The sequence below is a fragment of the Peromyscus maniculatus genome, chromosome 22 (assembly GCF_049852395.1).
Source record: "Peromyscus maniculatus bairdii isolate BWxNUB_F1_BW_parent chromosome 22, HU_Pman_BW_mat_3.1, whole genome shotgun sequence".
Classification (NCBI taxonomy): domain Eukaryota; kingdom Metazoa; phylum Chordata; class Mammalia; order Rodentia; family Cricetidae; genus Peromyscus; species Peromyscus maniculatus.
In genome coordinates, this window is record NC_134873.1 from 17635194 (window position 1) to 17661388 (window position 26195).

The 26195-nt window shown below is 45.0% G+C and overlaps 2 protein-coding genes across 3 annotated transcripts in view; one reads left to right on the forward strand and one right to left on the reverse strand.

Moving 5' to 3' along the window:
- The first annotated feature begins 261 nt into the window (after positions 1–261).
- Positions 262–21323, forward strand: LOC143270179 (uncharacterized). The gene is made up of 5 exons (XM_076559120.1): positions 262–396; positions 8423–8471; positions 9070–9121; positions 9831–9926; positions 10916–21323. The coding sequence occupies exons 1-5, from the start codon at positions 262–264 to the stop codon at positions 21087–21089; spliced, it is 10506 nt and encodes a 3501-aa protein (XP_076415235.1). The 3' UTR covers positions 21090–21323.
- LOC143270186 (putative Polycomb group protein ASXL2) overlaps positions 18498–26195 on the reverse strand; it is a 342260-nt gene continuing 334562 nt past the window's right edge. For both annotated transcript variants that reach the window (XM_076559139.1, XM_076559140.1), the window contains exon 8: positions 18498–25837. In XM_076559139.1, coding sequence (XP_076415254.1) covers positions 25516–25837 — 322 coding nt within the window. In that variant the 3' untranslated portion in view covers positions 18498–25515. The remainder of the gene's footprint in view (positions 25838–26195) is intronic.

The window sequence follows — 26195 nt, forward strand, 5'->3', positions numbered from 1 at the left end:
AGTCATTTTGGAAGACCTTTGAAACTTTACCTCGCCACTCCTTCCTTAGTGACGAGTTTGTCTAGCTGGACCCTAGAAGATTCATAGATGGATTCTCCCCTGAGCTTTGGCTATTAGAGCTCAGAGCAAGGTCAGCCACAGGGAAGGGCATCAGCTGGGACCTGAGTGTGCACTGCTTTACCTGGCACTGCCTATTGTGATGTCATGAAATCTCAGTCTAGAGACAGAAACTCTGTAGTGGAGGGGGCATAGGCTTGAGAAATGTCTCTAATATGGGGGCTCGTTTTCCCACTGCCGACACATCTCAGCCTTATGCTACTTGGTTTCTTGGTTTGTGGAATATGGGTGTTGTTTTCTAGGTATCAGAGCCAGACAAAGGTGGCAGCCAAGACAGAGGTATGTGATAGCCACTCTCTCTGGATACTCACTCTCTCCATCCTGAAACCCTATAGGTTTGTCTAAATGCCCATCCTCTGGGCCGTAGGAAGAACTGGATGTGGGGGAGAGGGGGGTTGAGACAGCATTGATAGATGGCTTCCTCTTTTATTTTTCCTTCCTTGTTTTGGTTTTCTGAGACAAGGTTCCTCTGTGTATCCCTGGCTCTCCTGACTCACTCTGTATACTAAGCTGGCTTTGAACTCACAGAGATCTGTCTGCCTCTGCCTCCCAAGTGCTGGGATTGAGGGCATGAGCCACCACTGCCCACCTTGCCTTTCTCTTAATTCATTTCAAGAAGCCTTAGGATGGGCATGTTGCAGGAGTTTCTCTGAGTTCGAGGTCAGCCTGGTCTACACAGTGTGCTCCAGGACAGCCAGGAGTACACAGGGAGAGTCTGTCTCAAAAAAAAAACAAGAAGAGGAGGAAGAGGGAAGAAGAAAGAAGAAAGAAGGAGGAGGAGGAAGAGAAGGAGAAGGAGAAGAAGGAAGAGGAGGAGGAGAAGAAGAAAAGAAGGACGTAGTAGTAACGGTAGCTTTGGGATCTATTATCAAATAGACACTGAGGCAGAAGGTACTAGATACTGAGAAAGTGATGTGTAGGAGCTCGAGCTGAAGTGAGACATTCAGATGACATAACTTTGGGGAAAAGAATGTGGTAAGGGTGCTGTGGATATTGTCCATCACGGGATGGGAGGCAGACAGGAGAGTGAGTCTGTTTTATAAAGAAAGATTTATAATTATATGACGAGACAAAGAAAATCAAGTGGTACTTTGCTGTGGGATTTTTATTTCCAGGAGGAGGAGAATTGTTTGAGTTCATGGTACACGTGTTTAACGTTAGTAGGTCATGCCTCTTCTGAGTTTTCGATCATGTGAGCAGACCATGAGTGACTGGCTCCCCCACATCCTGCCATCTTGCCCAGACTTGGCACATCCACCTCTTATTTTAGTGATTCCAGTGAGTGTGTGGTATTGCATTGTGATTTCGTGTGCAACCCCCATAACTAAACTCTGAGCAACGTCTCAGGTTTATTAGCCATTTGGAAATTCTCTCTTGTAAACTGCCTATTCAAGTCATTTGTGCAGTGTGTGTGTGTGTGTGTGTGTGTGTGTGTGTGTGTGTGTGTGTGTGTGTGTGTGTTAGGTGTGTGTATGTAAGGATCAAATTCAGGTCATTGCTCATGCTAGGCAAAGCACTCTACCACTGAGCTTTATCTCGGGTCCATTTTTTTCCTTGTTTCTTGTTTTTTGAGATGGGGTTTCTCTGTGTAGTTTTGTGCTTTTCCTGGAACTCACTCTGTAGCCCAGGCTGGCCTTGAACTCACAGAGACCCACCTGCCTCTGTCTCCCAAGTCCTGGGATTAAAGGCATGCGCCACCACGACCCGACTTTCCTTGATTTTTATTAAGGATAATTTCAGGCAAATCAAAGGCACAAAGAATTGGTAAACGAGCCGAGTCTGAACAAGGCACTACATTCAATCCTTAGTATAAGAGAAAAAATTAAAGGTGGTCTGATGAATCTTCATAGACCAGTCACTCAATCATTTTGAAGCAAATCAGAAATAATTTCATGGTAAATGTTTTAGTATGTATATTTTGAGCTAATGCCCCTCTCAACAAAGAAAAAAAAGAAGAAAAGAAAAACAGGTTAATCACAGTATCATTATTACACCTAAAAATGTAACAATAAAATTGGAATAATTCCTTAATACCTCACATACCCACCAGCATTTAAATTCCAATAGTCACGCAGTTATTTAATGGCATAAATTATTATTTAGCCCAACTCAATATTGAATGTTGAGATTGAACAATATGTTTCTGTATTCTAATCTACAGAGTCTCTCTTTTCTTTTATTAGTTTCATCCATGTATTGGATAAAAGGGTCATTTCTCTAGATTTCACAATCAACATTTTGTTGATCAAATACCCATGCTGTGCAGCCATACACATATAGGCAACAGTAATTGGACTTAGTGGGTTATAAAAGAGAAAAGCATGAGGTTGGGAGGTGGATATGTTGTGGGGTATGTATGGGGGAAGTTGGAGTGGGGAGGGGTGGGTATGATTATATTTGATTGTACACATGTCTAAAATATTCTGAAATTAGGAAAAATTATAATGCCCCCTCCATGTTGTCAGTTCACACACTGCTGCCTCTGGTACTTCATGTGAGTGAGTTGAGATTTATCCAGAACTCCTGTAGAAATGCATTTGCCAGGGGAGCAGGGTTGGAAAGTGCGACCTTCAAGCGGGTTTAATGCCATTCTTTCTAGACTGAGTAAGGTCTCACAGGCATGGCTCCTCACTCTCTGAGGACTGGGTTTGCTGCCACAGGAGTCAGGACCCCTTTTGTCTTCCACACACATCCACTTGCTCCTCTGCCTCTGTCTGCTGTGAGTTGAAGCTACACAAAGACCTCAGGTGAAGCTAAGGACATGTTAGCACTAGGATCTTAGACATCCTCACGTGAAGGGAAGGACATGCTAGCACTAGGCTCTTAGACATCCAGAACCATGAAGCCAACTAAACCTCTCATTCATAAATGAGCTGATCACAAGTATTCTATTTCAGCAGCTCAACATGAATTAGAACCATGAGAAAGTTGGTTCTAAGATTTATCAGAATTTGTTTTCTGGTAGGAAGAGTTGACGTAGTTCATAGGTAATGATAATCATCATGAGGCACATAATGTGTGATTTGGCATGGCATTTTACTTTTATCTATCATTATCATCATCTCTATCTATCATCTATCTATCTATCTATCTATCTATCTATCTATCTATCTATCTATCTATCTATCTATCTATATCTATCATCTATATCTATCTATTTATTTTATTGCTAAGGATCAAATCCAGAGTCTTGTGCTCTCTGCAAGCAGTCCACCACTGAACTACATCCACAGACCTGGTATAATATTATAATTTCTTTTTTATGTTTTTGTTTTTCGAAATAGGGTTTTCCTGTGTAGCCCTGGCTGCCCTGGAATTCACTTTGCAGACAAGGCTGGCCTTGAACTCACAGAGAACCACTTGCCTATGCCTCCCAAATGCTGGGATTAAAGATGTGCACTACCACCACTCCTTGTAAATACCATTTTATACAAATGATGCCGAAACCCAAGAATACAACAGATCTTTCCATAATGAGCTGCTTAGAGAACCCTAAGTGTATCACTTTGACTTTATTCTCCTGTAGGAATATTCTCTAAATTATACCATGTGTAAATAACAAGTTTTATTGCCTCTTTTCCAACCTTATATCTTGGTTCTCCTTGCCTTCATTTATGATTATGACTTCAGGTACAATATTCAGTAGCAATGTGTTGTGGGCATCTGCCTCTTTATTAAGTCAAGGACATTTTTCAGTAATTCACCAGTTATGTATAATGTTTTCTGTGGTTTTTCATATATTCTTTCCCAAGTTAAAAAAGTTTTAGCAAGGATTGGTGTTAATTTAAAAAAATCTAAAATTTTAAATTAAATCTCTTTATACTGGGTGCTAAATATTAAGTATATTTCCTGCCTCTATTTAGATGGTCATATATTTTTTCTTGTTCATTCAATGTACTGAGTTGCATGAGAATGTAAGATAATAAACCAGGTGTGAATTCCTAGGATACGTATAACTCATTTGTAATGTTGGTCCCAATACTTTAATTAGATTCATTAGATTCAGTTTGCTGATATTTTGTTTGGGATTTATACATCTATGCATAAATATATTGATTGGTCAGGTCTGAATTAGATTTTAGAATGGTGATTGTTCCATCTTCCTCAATGAAAAATAGAAGCAAATCTGAATATCCATCTCATTAATGTAAGAGATGCCCTCAATACTCATGGAATTGCAAGGGTTTTTGGAGTTCTGTACCAGAATCTGGAACAAAGACCAGATTGTTCTTTATCACACACACACACACACACACACACACACACACACACACACACACACACACACACACAGAAACAAACACACTCTCCAAAGGAGGATATACTAAGGTTAAGAAATAGGCTCTCATAGCTCCTCTGAAATTCATAGACAAACTTGAGTAAGAGTTAATGTCATTGTCCCAAGCCCAAACACAGCATCTCCAAAGAATCTATAGATTGTGTTGGTAATGCCATTTTACCATCAAACCTTCTGATCATGAACAAAGGATGTGTTATTTACTATTTACTCTCTACAACAGTGTTTTGTAGTTTTTCCATCTCATGACATAGCCACCTCCCAAACACCCCATCTACTAATACATTACCTTGGGGGTTAGGATTTCAACATATCAAGTTGGGGGATAACATTGGACCCAATGTATGTCGGGGAATTTCCCAGGCATTTCTACTTTACTGAGTGTCTTAAAAAGCAAACAAACCACATGAGTACATGTTTGGTTTTTCTGCACCACCTCTATGACCATGGCAACCCCCACTTTGTGTTATTAGTACGGAATAGTGTGTTGACCACTGTGCTATGTTGAAACGGTCCTGCATTATTTAAACATCATTTCACTGTGTGTATCTACTGTATCTGGTACTGTTACACTGCACACAGTCCCCTCCCTCCCCACTCTCCTTCACTGTCTCCCCACAGTGTCCTTAACTCTTCCAGTCATTTCTATTTTCATGGCATGTTTACATCTGTGAGGTTATGTACTCTATGAAATTAGGACCCACAAAGGAGAACAATCATTTGATGTTGGTCTTTCTGAGGCTGGCTTAGCTGCTTTATAGGAGTTCCAGTTGCATCCCTTTTCCTGAGAAAACTATGTAACCTTGTTCTTGGTGACAGAAAAAGTCCATTGTGTAGACACACACATTTAACATCCACTCCTCCATTGTTGGACACATAGCTTGGTTCCATAACTCAGTTATTATTTATAGTGCTGAAGGAAATGCTGATGGGCATGTGTCTCTGTCACATTAACCTCTATACATTCTTTGGATAAATTCCAAACACTCAGATTCATCATCATTCTGTAAGTTCAGGCCAGCCCAGTAGGTGTACTGCGTTTATGTTTATTGACAAATTTTTCCACTCTATCTTACATTTTTGAGTAGTTCCACTAAGTACAAGTCTAGATAGGCATTTGTTTTCTTATAGCACATTCAAGAATTTATGCTGTTGTTTTCTCGTGCCCTGTATTTCTAAGAACACGGCAGCTCTTTCCCTACTGCTCATGCAGATATGGTAACTCTTTTATTCGGGGCCAAGTATCAAGAATCTTCCTCTTCTGTTTTCAGCATTTTTTTTTTTTTTTTTGGATTTTCGAGACAGGGTTTCTCTGTGCAGTTTTGTGCCGTTCCTGGAACTCGCTTTGGAGACCAGGCTGGCCTCGAACTCACAGAGATCCGCCCGGCTCTGCCTCCCGAGTGCTGGGACTAAAGGCGTGCGCCACCAACGCCCGGCTTGTTTTCAGCATTTTTGAATCTACTTAATTCAGCTGTTCTTCGGCTTCTGCTGTCCTAAAACTTACATATCAGTGCTTCTCAGTTTTCACGAGTTTCTAGTTATTAAGTCAAAGAACAGACTGCTTCGAAGCAGTTTTTAGGGATGAGGAGATCCGTCAGTCAGTAAAGTACTTGCTTTGCAAGCGTGAGGTCCTGACTTCCATCCCTAGAATTGTGTAAGAGATCTGTGCTCAGTGGCACACACTTGTAACACCAGCACTGGGGTGGGGGTAGAGACAGGCGTATTCTTGGGGATCCCTGTCCAGATAGTTCAGATCTTGACAAGCTCCAGGCCAATGAGAGACCGTGTCTCAAAAGTCAAGGTGGGTGGCACCTGAGGAATGATGCCTGAGGCTAACCTCTGACCTCCACGTGCACATGCCACATAAGCAGGCACACCTCTGCACACTTGTGTACCTACGTGTACATGCACAAACCAAAAACTCACATTATTTTCCACACTTGAATTCTCTTATAAAAATAGAGATTTTTTGTATTTTATGTATATGAGGATTTTGCCTGCAAGTAAGTGTACATGCGCACCACATGTTGCCTGGTACTTCCAGGGGTCATAAGAGATCAGATCCTCTGACACTGGAGTTAAAGTTATAAGCCACCATGCGGGTGCTGGGAACCGAACCTGGGTCCTCTGTAAGTGTAGCCAGTGCTCTTAGCGGTTGAATCGTCTCTCCAGCCCCTCAACATTTGAATTCTCAACCCACTTAGAGCCCATCTCTGAATCCTGTATTGAGAAATGATCCACTTTTATTTTTCTCACTGTTTTCCACTGTCTTAGTTTCTATTCTGTCGCTGTGACAGAATGCCCTAACAAAAGAGCCTTAAAGGGGGGGGGGGCTCACTTCAGCTCACCATCACCCAAGGTTATGGTCCATTGGTCCATCGTGGTAGAGGAGGTCACAGCTGCAGGGGCTTAGGCTAGCGAGTCAACGTTGCATCTGCAGTAAAGAAGCAGAGAGGAGTGATGAGTCCAAACTGTAGCTCACTTCTCTTTCCCCACTGACACAGTCTAGGATCCCAGTAAGAGAATGGCGCCACCACAGTGGCGCCCCAGGTATGGTTATCAAGACGGTTCCCCATGGGCATGCTCGGAGGCACAGGTCCACAAGATTCTAGATTTTGGCAAGTTGACATCACTTATCACAGCTATGGAATCATTTCTTGTCACTATGTGGAGCTCTCTTCAATTAAGCTGACATATGTAAGTGAATTTATTTCAGAGCTGGGCTTTGGGTTTTTTGTTTGTTTTGAGACAGGTTTCTCTATATAGCCCTGGCTGTCTTGGAACTCACTATTGACACAGAGAAATCCTTCTGCCTCTGACTCCTGATTATTTCAGAACTTTTTTGTTTTTAAATCCCACCTGCCTGCTCCTGTTCTTATGAACTTGTTTTATGGTATGTCTTAATTTTTGGTCCAGTAAATTGCTCCCTTACACTTCTTTTTGTGGTTACTTTTGGTGACTAGCAGACCTTTCTTATTATTTATTTGTTTATTTATCTATATTCATGGTATTCATTAATTACACTCACGATATTAATTACATTTGTGGTATTCATTGATTACATTCGCAGTATTGATTCAATAACTGTATTTATGATATTCATTAATTATATTAATTGTATTGATTTATTATATTCATGATATTATGTCCTGATACTAATGTCCATTGTGGGACTTTTCCATCACACAAAACAGAGGTTCTGTACTTAGGAAATCATTGCTCTATATTCCTTTCTTCTCCATCTTGAGATATCGTCTAATCTTTCTGTTTCTATGAATTTGTATATTCTATATATTTCATGTAATACAATTCTATAGTATTTGTCCCTTTTTTTTAATGTAAAGCCATTTTATGTACAATTGCAGGAGAAATAATACACTAGAGCATAAAAATAGGTTATAATTCAAGTCCAGGGTTATTTTAAACAAGTCAGTTCTTTTCATCTGCCATACTGGCCACAGGGATTGAACATAGGTTGCCAACGCTTGGCAACAGATGCCTTCAGCCACTGAGCCATTTTGCTGGCTCCCACATGGCATCCTACCTGTTTACTTGGCTGTTTTCCTTACTAATGCAAGTCTCTAGAGCACAGGACTCATATTTACCTCTAGAGTCTCAGGTCTACACACAATAATCTAGGACTTAGGTTTGTTTAAACACTTACTAATTTGCATGTGGGTGCATGCATGGACAGATGGCATGCACGTGGAGGTGAGCATAACTTGTGCAAATGCTTTTCTCCTTTTACTATGAGGGCTCCAGAGATGGGACTCAAGTCATCAGAATTGGTGTCAAACACCTGTGCCCACAGAGCCATCTTGCTGGTCCCTTAGGATATTTAATCCATTGTTCACAAAGAAATAAATGAGATGGTAACTAATGATATGGTTGCAGATGACAACTGATAAAATATATCACTATCCCCTATGTAAGATTAGATGTGTTGTCAATAAAATCCCCAAACCAGAACGTAAACCTGACTGGGTTTCTCTTTGTGTGTTTCTCTAGGCTCCTAAGCAACAAAACACATCTCTAAAACAGATCCGGAAACTCACAGGTCAGAAGGGTTCTATCCTTATGGGTCAGCTCAAGGCTGATGACTGATCAACTGTGGACCTGCTTTAGGACTCTTTCCACTTGAAGGGGAAGAAAGTTGAAAAAGAGGGTGTGCCTGGAGAGTACGCCCATCTCTCTGACATCTTTCCTTCCAAAGTCAGTCAAACAGCTCCATCCTCCATTGTTTCCTTTCCTCGGGCTTCTCTGTCCCTACATCTTCATGTAGAGCCCAAAATATGGGAGAGGAGAATGGACAAAGATGAACCAGAGTTTGGTGCAGGAGGTCCATTACCTTTACTCCTCTACCACGGATGTGGATGTGGGATGGCCATCTTTGAAGGGGAAGATGTATCAGGATCTCTGTGTCCCCCAGTGCTGTGTTCCCATTCCGGGCTTCTCATGGGTCACTTCTAGGACATGGCGAAGACAGGATAGTATGCTTTAGAAGCAAAACAAACCTCGATAGGTGTGCTGTGTACACTCCTCAGCTTCACGATGGATGTGACTTCATCTTTGCTCCCCTAATTGTTAAATGAAGGGGGTTCTGTTAGATGATGTCAGCAGTCACTATGCTAACAGTTTCTTTGCTCCTGTTACAGTTTCACAGTTGGAAGAAACAGAGATGAACGTCAGTGCAGCTGATCTGACACGGTAAGCAGAGCCTGTCTACAGACTGTCCTGTGACAGATACCCGTGCTGACTAGTTTCCTGTCAACTTGATACAAGCTGCCATCATTTTGGAAGAGGGAACCTTAATTGCCCCCCCCCCCCCCAGATTGCCTTGTGGGCAAGTACATTTTCCCCTGGCTGTCCTGGACCTCACTCTGTAGACCAGGCTGGCCTTGAACTCAGAGATCCACCTGTCTCTGCCTCCCGAGTGCTGGGATTAAAGACATGAGCCACCATACCCGGCTGGATTTTCTTAATTGATGATTGATGTGGGTAGGTCCAGCTCACTGTGGGTAACCACGCATGAGCTAGTGGTCTCAGGGGGTAAAAGAAGGCAGGGTGAACAAACCATGAAAGCAAGCCAGTAAGCAGCTCCATGGCCTCTGCATCAGCTCCTGCCTCTTGAATCCATCTTGCCCTGAGTTCCTACCCTGACTTCCCTCAGCAATGGAGAATGACCTGGGTGTTGTAAGCTGAAACAAACCCTGTCCCCCAAACATTATATTCATTGGGGCTCACCACAGGAATAAAATTCCTACCCATGACACCATCTTCATTGTGAATGCTCTACGTAAAACACCTGGCACTCTGACTTGATTTACTCTGAGACCAACTTCCTCCCTCCTAAATTATCCTTCTATTCCTCCTGTAATGTCACTTCAATCCCACTGACATCCTCTGCTGTGTCCAGTATTTCAGGACTTCCTACCAACTGGACCCAGGAATATGTATTCTGGTCAATAGACAGGAGTCTGCGACAGATCTTCCAACATCTGGATAATGCAAGGTCAGGAAACAGAGTTACTAGGCAGGGGACAGAGAGGGGGGGAGAGAGAAGAAAGAGTAAAGGAAGGAGGTAAAGGAAAAAGTTAGTTTGAGGAGCAGTGGAGAACTATTTTGTGAGCTTTATTTATTTTATGTTTTATCTGTAAGTATGTGCACCACGTGCATGCTTGGTGCCCACAGAGAGCAGAAGAGGGTATAAGATCCCCCAGTACTGGAGTTACAGATGTTTGTGGCCTACCATGTGGGTGTTGGGATTCAAACTTGGGTCCCCTGGAAGAGCAGTCACTCAGTCACTGCTCTTAACTGCTGAGCTATTTCTCTAGGCCTCACTGTGTAAATATATATACATGTATGTATGTATATGTATATGTATATGTATATATATAAAAAATTCAGTTGTATTTTTGTGCATGAGGGCCACATCATGTATGTGGCAGTCAGAGGACAAGCCACAGGAGTCAGTTCTCTCCTTCCAACATGTGAGTCTTAGGGCTCAAACTCAGGCCAAGCCAAGCACAGGTGTGTGTGTGTGTGTGTGTGTGTGTGTGTGTGTGTGTGTGTGTGTGTGTGTGTGTGTTGTGTAAAACTTGGGTGTCATTTCTCGGGAGCCATCCACCTTGTGTTGTGAGGTAGAGTCACTCCCTGGGACTCACTGATTATTCTTGGCTGTCCAGTGAGGCCCAGGGCATCTACTTGTCTCTGCTTGCCCGGCACTGGGGCACTGTGTTCTTTTCTTTTCCTGTGGGCTCTATGGAGGGAACTCAGCTTCTCTATTGGTATAGCATGTACGCTACTGACGGACTCGTCTCCTCTGCTCTTGGTGGAGGAATTCTTTACATAAATGATTGACGTTTGTGAATGCAACCCCTCTTTTCCCTCATTCTCCCTTAGACCAGAAATATTTTGGATTTGAAATAGCCGCTCCCTTCCTTCTCTCTAATTTCCCTCCTGATTCCAAAGAAAATGAAAACATTTCTCTTTGTTTCTCAGATCAACGCTTATGGAGCTGAATGTTTCAGAATCCCGAGATGTGACTTCTTCCTCCGTCTCTGATGTTGTGGTTCAGGAGGCTGTCCCACCCAGCTGTTACTGTAAAAAGGGAAAGCCTTCTACTGACTACAGCATGTCCTCTGCATCATCCAACAACAGCTCCAGCCTGTCTTATCTTCCAATGTTTCATGAAGGAACAGCTTGGCAATTCCAGAGCGATAGTGGACCTGTTTCCTCCCAGAAGGAACCATCTATGCCCAGGAGCCCTGGCACAGCCCTGCCTACTTCTCGGCTGACAGATCCTGAGAAATCAGCTCTTTCTCCGAATTTGACACTTCTTCCTCCCTTACAAGCTCAAAATTCCTTCATTAGCTCTATTTTAGAATCCTTAGATCCTTGTGAGCAAGAGAAAACAAAAGATAAGGGAGAGACTCATTTTCAATCAAATCATGGGTCAGATTCTGATTTGGATGAGAGTCCAGGACCCCTGGTATGGGCTCCACTCCAGCTCTCTCCTTTGATCAGAGGAGAACTGGAAGGACATATGTCTCAGAAGGTTTCTACTTTGCAGCAAGAAGTGGTGCCTCTGCCCGTGAAGAAATCCTGGAACATACTCAATCATTTGATGGATGTACAAGGAGTCCCTGAAGAAGAGCTCCCGGAAACTCAGTTACCTACACTCATTCCTCAGAGTGCTGAGCAAAATACCAACACATCTCCAGATCCTCCATCATTTCATCTCCACATGAACATTGGGGTGAATTCTGAAGTCCATAGGACGGAAGCAATCATTTCACAGCCATTTCCCTCAAACAGGGAGTCACAACCCCATGATGACCGCCAAGAACTTAGATATAATCCTTTAGTTATATCACCAGGCACTCCATCTCCCAGAAATTTAGAGGTTAACATAATTCAGGAAGAACAAGCTTTAGTGAAAAAGGATTCAAAGCATGTGTTAGAGCTGAATATAGAGCAGAGGGTGATAGGTCTGCCAGAAAAAAGGGTACAGACACAAAAGGCACAACTAACTAATGTGGAGCTGACACCCAAGATACCACCTTCAGCCACTGATGTCATAAAGGTCACACCACTGGCCTTGCTTCAGGTTATGGACTTAATGGGAATAAACCCAGAACCACAGTCGGTGGTGATAGACTCTGTGGGGTTTTCCCCACAGCCACCAAATCAAGCAGAAACAGTGAGTATAACTCCTCAGCCATTGAATGAAGTAATTGAACCGATAGAAGTAACCCATCATCAGGATCAAACCACGGGATTAAAGAGCATGGCCTCAAGACTGAGTCAAGTCACAGATGACATGAAGGTAACTCCTGTGGCATTGTTTCACGTCACAGATTCCATGGGGATGATTGACAAATTAAGTCCACATGGCATAGAACCAGTAGGAATAGCCCCAAAGCCACAATACCAAGTCATGGAATCAGTGAAGACAGATACACTGCATAACTATCAAGCCAAAAGACCAGGAAGTATGAGTCGAGGGCCACAGCAGACGGTTGTGGAAGCTGTGGAAATGATTCCACAGCCTCAGCATAAAGACATGGGAACACTGACCATGACCTTGGGGTCACAGAATCAAGCCACAAAACACATCAGGATTACTCCCAGTCCAGTACATGAAAATGCAATGGAAATTAGCTCAAGTGCACTGCCTGAAGCCACTGAAGATACAAAAGTATCTCCAGTGGCAAAACAAGCAATGGATTTCATGCAGATGATTCCACTAGGACAGCCACACATTACTAAATCTAGGGCTTTGATCCAAGGCTCACAGCCTCCAGCTGAAAATTTGACCCCAGTGTCAGCTCAACCAGATGTTCCAACTACTACTGTCCCAGTAGGAACTGTAGAATCTAGAAGCATACCTCCACAGCCACCATCTAAAGTCCTGGAACCATCAGGAATGACTGATGACCTACTACCGTCAGGTCAGTCCCTGCATGCTCTAAAGGTGACCCCACTAGTCCAGGCATCTCCCACAGAAATGATCACACCACTACAAATTGTAGAGCCTCAAATCGAAGAGGCTCTGGAATTGCCTTCTGGGTTACAGGGTCAAGTTCGAGACTCCGTGGGGACTATGCCACAATCTCGAGGCACAGAGTGTGTGTCACTGACTCCAGGACTGTCTCATCAGGTCAAAGACCCTTCGGAGTTCGCCCCATGGCACCAAGACTTAAGCTGTTCAGAGGTGAGCCCAAGGCAAAGTCACAACATGACAGAAACTATGGGGTTGAACTGGCCACAAGTGAAGGATCCTATGGAGATACCACAGTCACACCATCAAATAATGGAATCCACGAGAACAATCCCAGCACCACCAGATCAAAGTGCAGTACCTATAGGAAGAGGCCAAAAGCATCAAGTTCCAGAAGCTGAAGTAGGGCCAGTCATACCACTGCTTCAGGAAATGGAATATTTGGGGGGGAGCACAATCCCACAGTCTAAGGTTAGGGATTCAGTGGACTTACCCCCAGAACTACAGAGTGTAAAATCTGAGCACCTAACCCCAGATCCAATATTGCAAAGTATGAAATCTATGGACATAACCACAGAATTAGTCCCAGAAATGGAAAAATATGGACCACCAACCTCAACAGTGGTATGTATAGATTTGGCCCAAGAACTGCATCAGCAGAATATGCAATATGAGGAATTAACCCCTATACCACAACTGCAAAGTGAGACATCTGTGCCATCGGCCCCTGAGTCTCAGTTTCAAGATGTGAAATCTGGCCAGCTGACAGTTGAACCACAACTCCAAAATAAAAAGTCTGCTGAGCTGACTCCATGTCCACAGTTGCACAGTAATGTATCAGTGCATTTGATTTCCGATTCTCAGTCTCAAGGTATGGAAGAAGCTCTTTTAGCCCTATCACAGGAGATACAAGGAGATATAAAAATGGTGGAGTTGACTCCAAGACCATCACTTGAAGATATAAAATCTGTGAACTTGGCCCCAGAACCATGTTCACAAATCACTGGCTCTGATAAGATAGCCCCTGTACCATTGCTTGAGGATACAAAGACTCCATTTGTAGAAGGTAGGAGTCTACTTCCTGAGGCACAGGTGGAGAGTATGGAAGTTGGTGAACTGATCCCAAGCACACAATTTTATGCAACAAAATCTTTAGAAGAGACCCCCAAACCAAGTTATCATTTCCTAGAACCTGAAGGACCGACCCTACAGCATCCAGCCTCAGAAGCAAGGGTGACCTCTGACCCTTGCCGGCAGGTGGAAGAATCTGCTCCGTTGCCACAATCATCATTAGGGATGAGTCCAGCACCATTGAGCCAGACCTCAGAATCTGTGGAGATGAGCTCACCACCACTCCAAGAGACTCTTGAACCTGGGACCCAAGTTGTAAAAGAGATGGAAGAGACTTCAGAAACAGGAAGTGCAGTTAAAGATACTCTGGATTTTCTACTAGATTCAGAAGTGCAAACTATGACCTCAGGAGTGATGGCCCCAGAGACACAGCCCCCAGATGTGAAGTTTGTTCAGGTGACTCTAGACCCGTGTGCAGAAGTTACTAACCCATCGGAAAGAACTCTGAAACCAGAAGATGAAGACACAGAGACCTTCAGGTTGACATTTTCTAAAGCTGATGATACCCAGGGAACCATCATAGACCTATATTCAGAAGTGAGATCTCTGGAGTTTAGTGTAGAACCAGGAGTGCAAGGTGAGAAATCAGAATCTTTTGCCCAAAATTTGAAGTCTGCAGAAGTAATCACCGAACCAACTGTACAAGTTGTAGAACCTGCAGTACTAAGTACAGAACCCAAACCACATATTAAAGATGTGATCCCAAGGCCACAGCTCCAGGAAGTAAAGTCTAGGCAAATGGATAGAGAATCACAGTTGCAAAATGAGAACTCTGTAAATGTAATACAACCTTCATCTGCAGGAGAGGTAGATCCTGAAAAGACAAAACCAGAGCCACGACTACAAAGTTTATCACTGAAGGAACGGATTGAAGGGACACAGTCCCCAAATGTGAAATCTGTGGATTTAAATCTAGGCCCACAGCAGCTAAGTGTCAAATCGAAGTTGATTCCAGGGCCCAAATTGCAAAGTGTCCAGTTTCCAATGTTATATCAAGGACTACTTCTTCAAGGGGAAAACCCAGTAAATTTCATCTCAGGCCCCCCACATTATGGTGTGAAATCTGATGATGAAATACCATGTTCTCTGGGGCCAGAAACCAGATCATCAGATTTTATCCTGGGGCCAAAGCTTCCAGAACCACAGCCACAACCACAACCACAACCTGGGAAGCCGGTAGACATAAACATAAGACCATGCTTGCATCATGTGAGATTCTCTGATGCAATCCCAGAGGCCAAGCACCAAGGTTTCAAATGTGTACAGTTCATGCCAGGAGTTCAGCTTCAAGACAGGAAGCCTCAGACATTGATGCCAGAATCATTTTTGCCATTAAGCCAAGAGACACAGGTTGAAGATAAGAAGCTTGTGTTGCCTCCGGAACTATCAGAGTTTTGCAGCATGAAACGCCCAATCCCAGCCTCTGAACTGCAACATCCAAGAGTGATAGCTAAGCCGGTCAATCCAGGACTGTGGCACCAAGATACCAAATTTTCTGAGTTGGCTTCTAGGAGGAAATATCAGAGAGTCAAATTTGGGGAGCAAACCCCAGGATCATTGTCTCATGGTATGAGTCCTATGGCTCCAGAGTTAGGGATACATGATCCCAAATCAGCAAAGGTGACTCCAGGCCTACAAGATACAAGGCAGGTGAGTTTTAACTCAGGGCCATGGCTGCAAGATGTCCAATTTTTGTACGCAATTCCAGGAACTCAACCTCAAGGTGTGAAGACTTCCAAGTTAAACTCAGGGCCACAATTAGAGTGTGTAAAAATGTTTGAGTTGACCCCACAGCCAGAAAGGCAAGGGATGAAGCCAGAGTTAATAGTACAAGAGCCACCCTTTAAAGATATAAAATATGTCACAAGGAATCTAGTACCAAACTTTGAAGGCAAAATGTCTTATCAACTAGCATCTGAACCACAGATACCAAATGCAGAATCAAAGAAATTGACTCCTGAGAAACACTTAGCAGGTGCAGATCATTCTGGGTTGATCAGAAGAGCACAGGCACAAGGTGTAGAATCTTCTACATTGATCCACAGACAGCATTTGGGACATATAAAACCAGTAGAGAAGATCACAGCCTCAAAGCAAGAAGAGTTAACTCCAGGGCCACATTTGGAAGGCATCAAATCTATGGAGTTGAGGTCAAAGTCAGAGCTGGGGAAAATCATATCTAAGCTGTCCCCGGGGATACAAGCAGGAGATAAGGAACATGAGGAGCTGCCTCCGTGCTCTACCTTGAAAGGTTTAAAATCCGAGTTACCACCTTCAGGACCACAGTTAGAAGACAGGAAATCTGCAGTTTTAACTCTAGGACAATGTCTAGAGAGGATAAAATCTACAGTGATATCCCCAAGCAGTTCCCAGTCAGATGGTATGAAATCTGTGAAGTTGATCCCAGGTTCAAGAATTCAGGATTTGATAACTGTGGGGTTGGCCCGTGATGCACGTGTGCAAGATATAAATGCCATGGGCTTAGAACGTGAACCAAAGAAGCAAGGGGAGAGTCCCGGGACTTTTGCACCAGGGATGCTGTTTCAAGATAAGCCTATGGAGGTATTGCAAGAGCCTCATCAACACAATGTAAAACCCATGGAACTGACTTCACGGCCACAAACACAAGATAGTGTTCTTGACCTCAAGAATCATGTTGCAGAAGTAAGGATGCTAACTTGTGAGGTAAGACCATGGAAAGAATATCTTAGTGTGCCTTCAAAGCCAGTAAATAGAGAGACTGGACATGTAGAAAAATCTCCAAGGCCGTGTCCTCAAGACTTAGGACCTGTGGTGGTGAGCTCTGGGAAAAGAGCCCAAAGGGAACAATCTGTAGCATCACCACCAAGGCCATCGTATCACGTTCCAGATTCTGTTTCAGGGATAACACCAGGGCATGGACCTCAGATTCCTGAATCTGTAAGTTTGACCTCTAAGCCATGGCTGCAAATAGAAGAATTCTTAGAGTTGTCAACCCAGCAAACCAGTCAAGTTGTGGAAGATACAGACTGTGAGGAGCTCACTTTTGAGTCATGGCAACCAGGGGAGGTAGCAAGTAGGCTAACAAAGGCCCAGGGTGCAAGCATGGGAACTTTAAACATAACTCCAATTGAATCACTGGATCAAATGATAAACTTTATAACAATCAGTCCAAAGCAGCTAGGTCAAGTGACAGAATCCACAAAGACACGGCATCATGTTTCTCAGTCAGCTGCTCTCCCCAAGGTTTCTGAATCTGTGGAAGTTATCCCTGGACCGCCATTTCAAGTTATAGAGTCTGTGATGATACCGGAGCCAGCCTCTCAAGGGTCAAAACATGCTGATTTGACTCCCAAACTGCACGATGTGATAATGTCAGAATTTGCTTCAAGCCTTTGGTTACAAAATGTTCAATCCAAGAAATTAGTCTCAGCACCAACACATCAAATTTTAGAAACAATACAGTTGTCAGGCTTTCAAGTTATAAAGACTATATTGGTTCCCAAGCCACTGCTTCTGATTGTAAAATCTGAAGAGCTGGCTCCAGGACCAAATCCTCAGGCTATGGAACCAATAGGAGCTGCCACAAAATCTAGCATTAAAGTAATGGATGGTTTAAATTTACTCCCAAGACCACATCTTCAAGACATGATAAAACCTACGGAACAAACTCCAAGGGCAAATATTCAAGAGAATTTTGCAGAATTAATCTTACAGCAAACATCTCCACTTGAGGAACCTCCAGTATTAACTCATGAGCAAAGGCTTCAGGCTGAAAATTCTCTAGGGATCAGAACAGAATCTCCTAAAGTAATGGAAATTGAAGATTTGAATCAAAGACGGGTGTGTGAGGATAGAGACTCAGAAATGATAACATCAGAAAAGTTACAAGCACAGAATTACTTCTCTAGTTTCATACCCAGCCCTTCAATCCCACTTATTTCAAGTTGTGTCAAAACAACTGAGTTAGGACCCCTTCAGGGTTCTGGAATGCCGGAGGTATCAAGAGCCTTGGCTATGAAGAACTTGGCTGTTAGTATTTTGCCATCTCCAGAGTCCTATACAGACACTATTATGTTCCGTCCATCAGCCCTTCCCTTGGTTCTTCCCTCTGATATTGGGAACACTGTGGGATCCCTATATCCTGACATCTGGGAAGTGGATGTCCTATCCAAGGAAGCAACTGAAAAGAAGCAAATGGAAGAATTTGAGAATTCATTCCAGAGCTATTCTCCATATCCACTGAGATTACTACCCTCGGAGTTTCAGGCAGGATTAGGGGCTCGAAGAAATTCTATCCGTTCTTTCCTGGGTAGACAACAGAATGTCTGGGAAAGTCATGTCTGTAGGCAGCGACTCCCTAGGAAGTATCTCTCCAATATGCTGATGTTGGGAAATGTCCTGGGAACCACTATGGAAAGGAAACTTTGTTCTCAGCCGTTTTTAACAGAAGGAGCCACGATGGATATCTGTCAATTTACTCAGAATTTATTTGGGGTTCCAGCTGAACTGATGGCATTTTCCCAGAGCCCACTAGAGAGGGGTCTTAGGACGATTTCACAGACTTCAGTGGTCAAAAACTATATTCAGAGACATATTTTATGCCATGGTCATGAGAAAAGAATGCCCTTAAAGATGTGGACACGTGGATCCACATCTTCCATAATACAGCAATACTCCGGTACTCGATTGGGAATAAAGAAAACAAACTCAAAACTCAGTGATATATTCCAGGAAGTCACTCAGAACGTGTCTGTCTCGTGTACAAGGGCCCAGTTTCCTGCCTTAATGAAGCCGGAGTCTTCTCTCAAGATACTTTACAATAGGGAAGACGCTGTTTCCAGTGATCAGAGTAAAGACTCACAGAGTGAATCACAGACAAGGCCTTCTGACTCTCACCACTCCCTCAAAGCAAGTTGTCTTTCCCAGGCCAAGAGGGATATCTCAGAACAGCTCCATCTGCTAAAAGATCTACAGCTCAAAATAGCAGCAAAACTCTTAGAGAGTCAAGTGCCCCACAATGTCCCTCCTCCTTTCTCATCAGGTCTTGTCCTGAAATATCCCATCTGCTTGCAGTGTGGCCGATGTTCAGGAATTAATTGCTGTCATAAGTTACAGTCTGCTTTTGGTCCATATCTTCTCATCTACCCACAGATCCACCTCTTAAGCACCCCTGAAGGCCATGGTAAGATTCGCCTGCATCTTGGCTTTAGACTGAGAACTGGGAAAAGACCTCAAGTCTCAAAGCATCGTGGAAGAAAAAGAGCAGATGCATGGAAGAGCACTACATCACCATCACGAAGGAAAGCTAAAATCTATCGTCCAGCTTCCAAGAGTCCAACCACGCCAAGACATTTCCAGGCCCGATCTCCCCAGGCTCCAGCTTCTGTACAAGTGCTCATCAGAAAAAAGCAATGGGGAAGCCATGGTGTGGTCGGCAAGACAGACACCGAAGACTTTGAGCACCGTGAGTTCTGTCAGGTTCACTCTGTATCCGAGAGTGGCTTTGAAAGTAATCAGGAAGAAAAATGGTCGAAATCAAGCCTCAAAAAGACCTTTGGCTTAAAATATCCAATGAAGGAAACCATCAAGGGACGTAAAACACAAAAAACAAAGCTCAACAAAAATAGTGGAACCCCAGAAGAGAGTCCTTTTAGAATCATGTGTCCATCAAGAAGCAAGAGTGTTGAAACCGTTCAAACAAGCACTGCTTCTTCGAAGACACAAGCTAAGAAATCCTCTCAGCCCAAGTTCTACCATCTGCTTTTCCAGGGCCTAAGGCAGGCATTCCAAATAGCACATAGAATTGTGGCTTATACTGGACAGAAGCCTGCGGACAGGACAAGGCCAGACAATTTGTGGTCAACCCAATACTTGCACCCCAAACAAAAACCCAGTAAGTATTGTTTAGCAGGGGATGGCAAAGGAGCCAGCACACCAGTTGCCCACCAAAAGTCAGCAGGTGTGAACCCTAAGCAAGAGGACAGATTGCAGGGAACAGGTGACCAATGTAGACAAACTCAACAGCCAAAACAAGTGAGCTCTCTCCAACCCAGACCTTTGCAATTGGAGACCATGGCTTCTGAAAGAGATGCCACTTTCCAAGTTACCTCAGTCATCCAACCTTTGAGTATAGTTCAAAATGTCAACGGCAGAGCAAAGAACAACTATGGCGATGAAATCTCCTGTCTGGAGTCTAAGAACTGTTCTCAAGTAGGAGCCAAATGTCAGGCCCAAGAGAGAATAGAACCTGACTCCCATTTGAAGAGATCCCTGCAGAGCCACTTTAAAGAGACACACACACCCAAGGAAGAACAACATGGCTTCTTCAGGGAGAGGGACCTCTGTAATAAGCCTTTTGAAAGGACCAATCGCATCCTTTTGGAGAGAATTCAGGAAAGTCTCTCTGAGAGGAGATACCGCAGTCCTTCTCAGAGAAGGCACAGCAGTCCCTCTGACAGAATGCTTAGACATCTCTCTGAGAGGAGACATTGCAGTCCCTCCCAGAGACAGGATAGTAGTCCCTCTGTGAGAACCCTTCAAAGTATCTCTGACTGGAGCCTTTACAGTCTCTTTAAGGGGGTAGGTCGCAGTCCCTCAGGGAGGAGCCGACCCAATCCTGGGAGACGCCCTCGGAGTCCCTCTAGGAGGTCTCTTAGTCCTCGAGAGAGAAGAGGACGAGAGAGAAGGGGACACAGTCCCTCAAAAAGGTGCCATCTCAGTCCCCTCCAGAGGACACGGTGCAGTCCTTCAGAAAGGAGCCATGGTAGTCTCTCTGAGAGAACCCCTTTCAGTCCCTCTGGCAGGAAAAGGCATAATTCTTCTGGGAGAGTCCACCACCTTTCCTCAGAGTCCAGGCTATACAGATCTTCTTCCAGACTCCACCGCAGTCATCCTGAGAGAACTCACTACAGTCCCTTTGAGATCAGACACAGTTATTCTGAGAGGAGCCGGCAAGGTCACAATGAGGGACCCCATCACAGTACCAAGGAGAGGCTCAGGGGTAAGGAGAAGCCCAGACATAGCCTGTCTATAAAGACTTCAAGACTTATAAACTCCTAGGGACTTATGCCTCCTAGGGACCACACCAAAAAATAATCCAGAAGCTGGACAAGTGTGGAGACACGAAGTTAGTAGATAAGGAGAGACCTGCCCCTGTTAATTACAGCCTGCACATCTTCACCTAGCCGCCCTTTCTGCTCAGCCACTGCCTGCACCCTCAGCAATCAAAGAGCTTTCTGGAGGGGACTGAGAATGGGTCTGTAATTTAAGATCAATAAAGGGGCAATAATCGAACTCTTTGCATCCCTAAGATCACTTGTGGGGTGGGTGGGAGTAGGTGTGCAAACTGCGGGAACTCAAGGGTTGGGGTTCAGGAGGACCCCTTACTTAAACCTTCAGACTCCGCCCACTTGCTCCAACCCTCTGGCCCCATGGCCTCCCTAAACCTCCTGTCGCCATGGGGGCGGGGTCTCAAAAGCATCAGAACCGGCGTCGTCACGTGACTTTCCCCGCTGCAGCCCCCTCTGAATCTGCTAGGCGGAAGTAGATGTTCAGAACAGGACTAGTCGCCGCCGAGACCACATCCGGGAGAGGCGAGGAGAGCGGAAGTGGCGTTGGTCTGGCCAGAGCCCTTGGGTGAAATTGTTAGGCATGGAGGGGGAGTGATGTCTTCCAGACTCGGTGCAGTCACCGCCGTGAGTTTCTTGGTGTGACCATTATACTTTAGCGATAGAACTGTCGAGCCGCGAACACCAGGGCCCTTGCTTTTGTCCCGAACTCGGAGTTGGTTTCATCAGAGCCCATCGTAGGCCCCACCCTTTTATATCAGAGCCACTTGCCCCCCGTTTCCCCCCCATTTTTAGTTCTGCCTGTTCCCCGTGTCCTCGGACTCAGTTCCTCGGTAGATCGTAATTAGTTATCTTCCTCCAGCATCCCCAGTGCCTCCCGTACCTTTTCTTATTTTTTTTCTGTCTCCGTTTTCGATCCTTCCTCTAGGATAGGGCTTTGAGAATGGGCAAAAATGAAAGCCCCGGTATTGTCAGCCCGCCTTCACACTGTGGAAATATAGCATGGCACACGTTTCCTAGGAAGTGTCACCCACCTTCCTTCCATTTGAAGGAGTTGCCCGTGAGAGCTTCCCGTCTAGGCACAAGGGGGAGTCATCTCTTTGTGGATGAGGTTCAGAGGTCCCTGGCACTCACTCGTGTGCTTGTGATTTGCTAGACCCCGGGACCCACAGCCTTTAAGCCACAGAGGAGCACCAGGATCGTGGGAGCTAAGAAGTAAGTGAGGTTTTCTGGGGACATTTTTGAAATTGTGTAGACAGTGCTGAGAAAGATGTTTTGTGTCTGCACTTTGGAGCATCATAGCATAGATATTCTGCCACAGGTAGCAGATTTGACTCCATGTTCACTATGAATCCGATGTCCATTTTCCTCTATCTTAGTGAAGGACTCATGAACTTTCACCAGCACTGTGATGATGAATCTACTGCTGCTTAAAAGAGTTTCCTAAATGCCAAATGATAAGCTGCCAATGCACTGACATGCAACCCTCAAAAAGCATCTCTTCAGCTGGGTGGAGGTGGCACATGCCTTTAATCTCAGCACTCGGGAGGCAGAGGCAGGTGGAACTCTGTGAGTTCGAGGCCAGCCTGGGCTACAGTGAGCGAGTTACAGGACGGGCTCCAAAGTTGCACGGAGAAATCCTGTCTCAAATCCCTCTCCCCCCAGAAAAGCATCTCTTCTCCCTCCCACTACTCCAAGTCAGCCTGCCATTTAGCCACTTTCTACAATACCATGTTCTCAGATTGTACCTCAGAGTTTTGAACACTGGTTGGTGGATTTAACAGGTTACAACATAACACAAAACCTTTGCCATATTTACATTAAGCTGCTTATCTTAAAGCAGCTTCCCTGGAGATGCCAAACAGCATCCTTAATCTTCTACTCCTTGAATGGGGGCACACAGAACCATCTAAAGAACCAGCTTGAGAATACTCTAGAACCCTTCTACTCGGTGTGGCCCATGAGCTGGGAACTTGTTGGAAATACACAATCCTACATGCAAGTGCTCCAGCACCCTGGGTAATGAGAGTCTGCATTCCTAGCAGGCAAAGCATCACTGTCCAGCCCCAGTCAGGAACAACTGGATCTAAAGCAGCAGAGGGGTCATGTGCATGGGCATGCGGGAAGCCTGGGAAGGGGCCCGGCAGCAGGAATAAGGACAGGCTCTCTACTTACATCACACTGCTGCAGAGTATGATTTCAAGGTTGTTACTTTTGTTCATGCTGCATTTAACTCTGTGAAGCTTTGTTACCGTGTCTGTCTAGAACAGCTGATGGTCTAATGAAGAACTGAATGGCCAACGACAAGGCAGGAGAAAAGGTGGGGCTAGCAGACAGAATATATAGAAGGAAAAATCCAGGAGGAGAGAAGGAGCCAGAGGAGGAGGAGGACTCCAGGGGCCAGCCACCCAGCTACACAGCAAGCCACAGAGTAAGATTTACAGAAGACAGAGAACAGGAAAAGCCCAGAGGCAAAAGGTAGATAGGATCAGTTAAGTTGAGGAAAGCTGGCTAGAAACAAGCCAAGCTAAGGCCTAGCATTTGTAATTAAGAATAAGCCTCTGTGTGAATTATGTGGGAATTGGTGGCTAGCCCCCAGAAGAATAAAGAAGAAAAACAAACCAACAACATCACAGACTTGCAGTCACTGCACTCTGAAAACTGCAGAGTGAACCTACAGCTGCTGTAGACACCACAGACTTTCTCCCCAATCTGTCAGGGCAGAAATAAACCCTCAGCATGTGTTGGCTTTCTCACCTCCAGCCAGCCCTCCCACCCCTGCTCACTTCCCAACTTCTTCAGGCTTCAAAATAAACCCATGGAAAAACAGAACCCATCACAGCAGCCCTCCATACCCCTCCATCTCTGCACTTGTTACGTACACCAAGCTTCTGGCTCGACTTCAGGAAATTCTCCCAATAACTTGAAGCAAGTGGTTTGCTGCTGCCACCTTACAAACTAAAAACCAAAAAAGCCAAACAAGGCTTGCACAAGTAATTGTCAAGGTAACCCAGCAAGGGACTTATCAAGTTGATTGGGGGGTGGAGGAGTACATATCCATGTATATGTATGTGAAGGTCAGAGGTCAAACTCGGGCATTTTCTTCTAATTGCACTCTATCTTTTTTACTTATTTATGGTTGTTTATCTTAAAGACAGAGTAACTGACTGGCCTGGAACTCTGCCATGTAGACCAGGCTGGCCTTGAACTCTCACAGAGATCTGCCTGCCATCACACCCCACTGTTTTGTAGGTCTCTCACAGCTGTTAGACTGCACAGCTGGCACACTCTTGGCACCTGTCCACCTCTATGGCCACCCCGCAGAACTACAGTCACAGATGCACACCTCCGTGCCTAGTTTTCATGTGGGTGCTGGGAACAGAACTCAGGACCCCCTGCTTGCACAGCAAGCGCTTTACCCCTGAGCAGCTCCAGGCTCTGGGGCTGAGCTTTGGTGAGGGGATGACACAGGAGCAGTGCAGTGGCTAGAGCGCCTCCTGCAGGCCAGCTCCATGTGCATACTCAATCCGGCCAGCAAGGTGTGCTGCCCTGTGCATTCTGCAGATTAAAAACTGCAACAGCTTCTCCAACGTCACACACATGGGGACACGTGTGGATTTGAACAGGAACAAAGCAGGACACCTGAAAAGAGCACGCAGCACGAGATGACCTGACCCAGTGACGAAGAGTTCAAGGGTCAGGCTCACAAATATCTACCTCACGGGGGTAGGAGAGAAATGGAAGGAAGGAATGAGACGCCCTAGGGAGCCTCACTACATGGAAGAAGATCAGTGAGGGGGCCACACTTCGGGACACTCTCCCAGAGAGGAAAGGGGAGGGGTGTGTGAACGAGAGTGTGTGTGGTGAGGTAAGAAGCAAGAAATTCCAAAACCAGGTGAAGAACCAGCAGTCAGCGGAGCCCCATGAGGCTGAAGGCCGGACATCAGCAGACGTGGCCACACACCCTGTCAGCTGCCCCTTCAGTCTACACTGAAGAGTTCTTCAGTCTGGATACTCTTCATGGGTCTTGACACCCTTCTGGACCTAATGAGAGTATTCCCCCAAGTATGTATGTACCCATACACAATTTTTATCTTGGTATTTAATTTCATAATCTCCTAGAGCCTTCTTTAGAAATTCTGCTTTGTTCTCTAGGGCTCGGTGTTCCCGTGCTGTCTCTTAATATTACATACGAGCAAACACATGCCTCTTGTTTGACTTTGAAATATGAGTGTGTGTGGTGTGTGTGTGTGCATGTGTGTGTGTGCGTGTGCGTGCGTGTGTGTGTGTGTGTGTGTGTGTGTGTGTGTGGTGTGTACACGCGTATGCCACAGCATAAACGAGGAGTCATTTCTCTTCTTCCACACTGTGGGTCCCAGGGATTGAACTCAGGTCCTCAGCCTTGCTGGCAGGCACCTTCACCCACTGAACCATCTTGCTGGCCCCACTTGTCTCTCTTTGAGGTTTATTATCTTCCTGTGAACTCCGATTTCCCCCCCAGTGCCGGCAACTGCACTCAGGACCTCACACACAAACACCCCATCTTCTACTGACCAGCCCCTGCTATATTCTTGGTATATCCCTGTTGTTCCTGGGCACCCGAACCCGACAGTGTCCAAAAGAAAGCCGCTGCCATGACTAGTTGAGGGTCTCTGGCTTCCCCTCAAGGTACCTCTGCTCACGTCCCCTCTGCTACTTCCCCCAGCCTCCAGTGAGGTGTTGGATCTGTTCTGGAGACTTCTGAGAGCCACACCACACTCTTACAGCCAGGCTTACAGCTGTTTTCCCCATGAAAGGGAGTATAACATTGTGGTAAAATAAAGTTTCTCCCAAATTCATGTCCACGCTGGGCCCCAGAATGTGAGTGTTTGGGGGAAATAGGGTCTTTGTAGATATAATTAGTGATGATGAGGTCATATGGACCAAGGTGGTCCCTCAGCCCAGTAGCTAGGACTGGAAGTCATTGATTCCTTCCATGTAAGAGGAGAAAACTCAGACAGCGAGGAGAGAATACAGACATGACCGAGTTTGGAGCCTCGGTACCACAAGAGGAAGGTCCAGGACCACTAGAAACTAGAATGACCTCTCCCCAGAATCC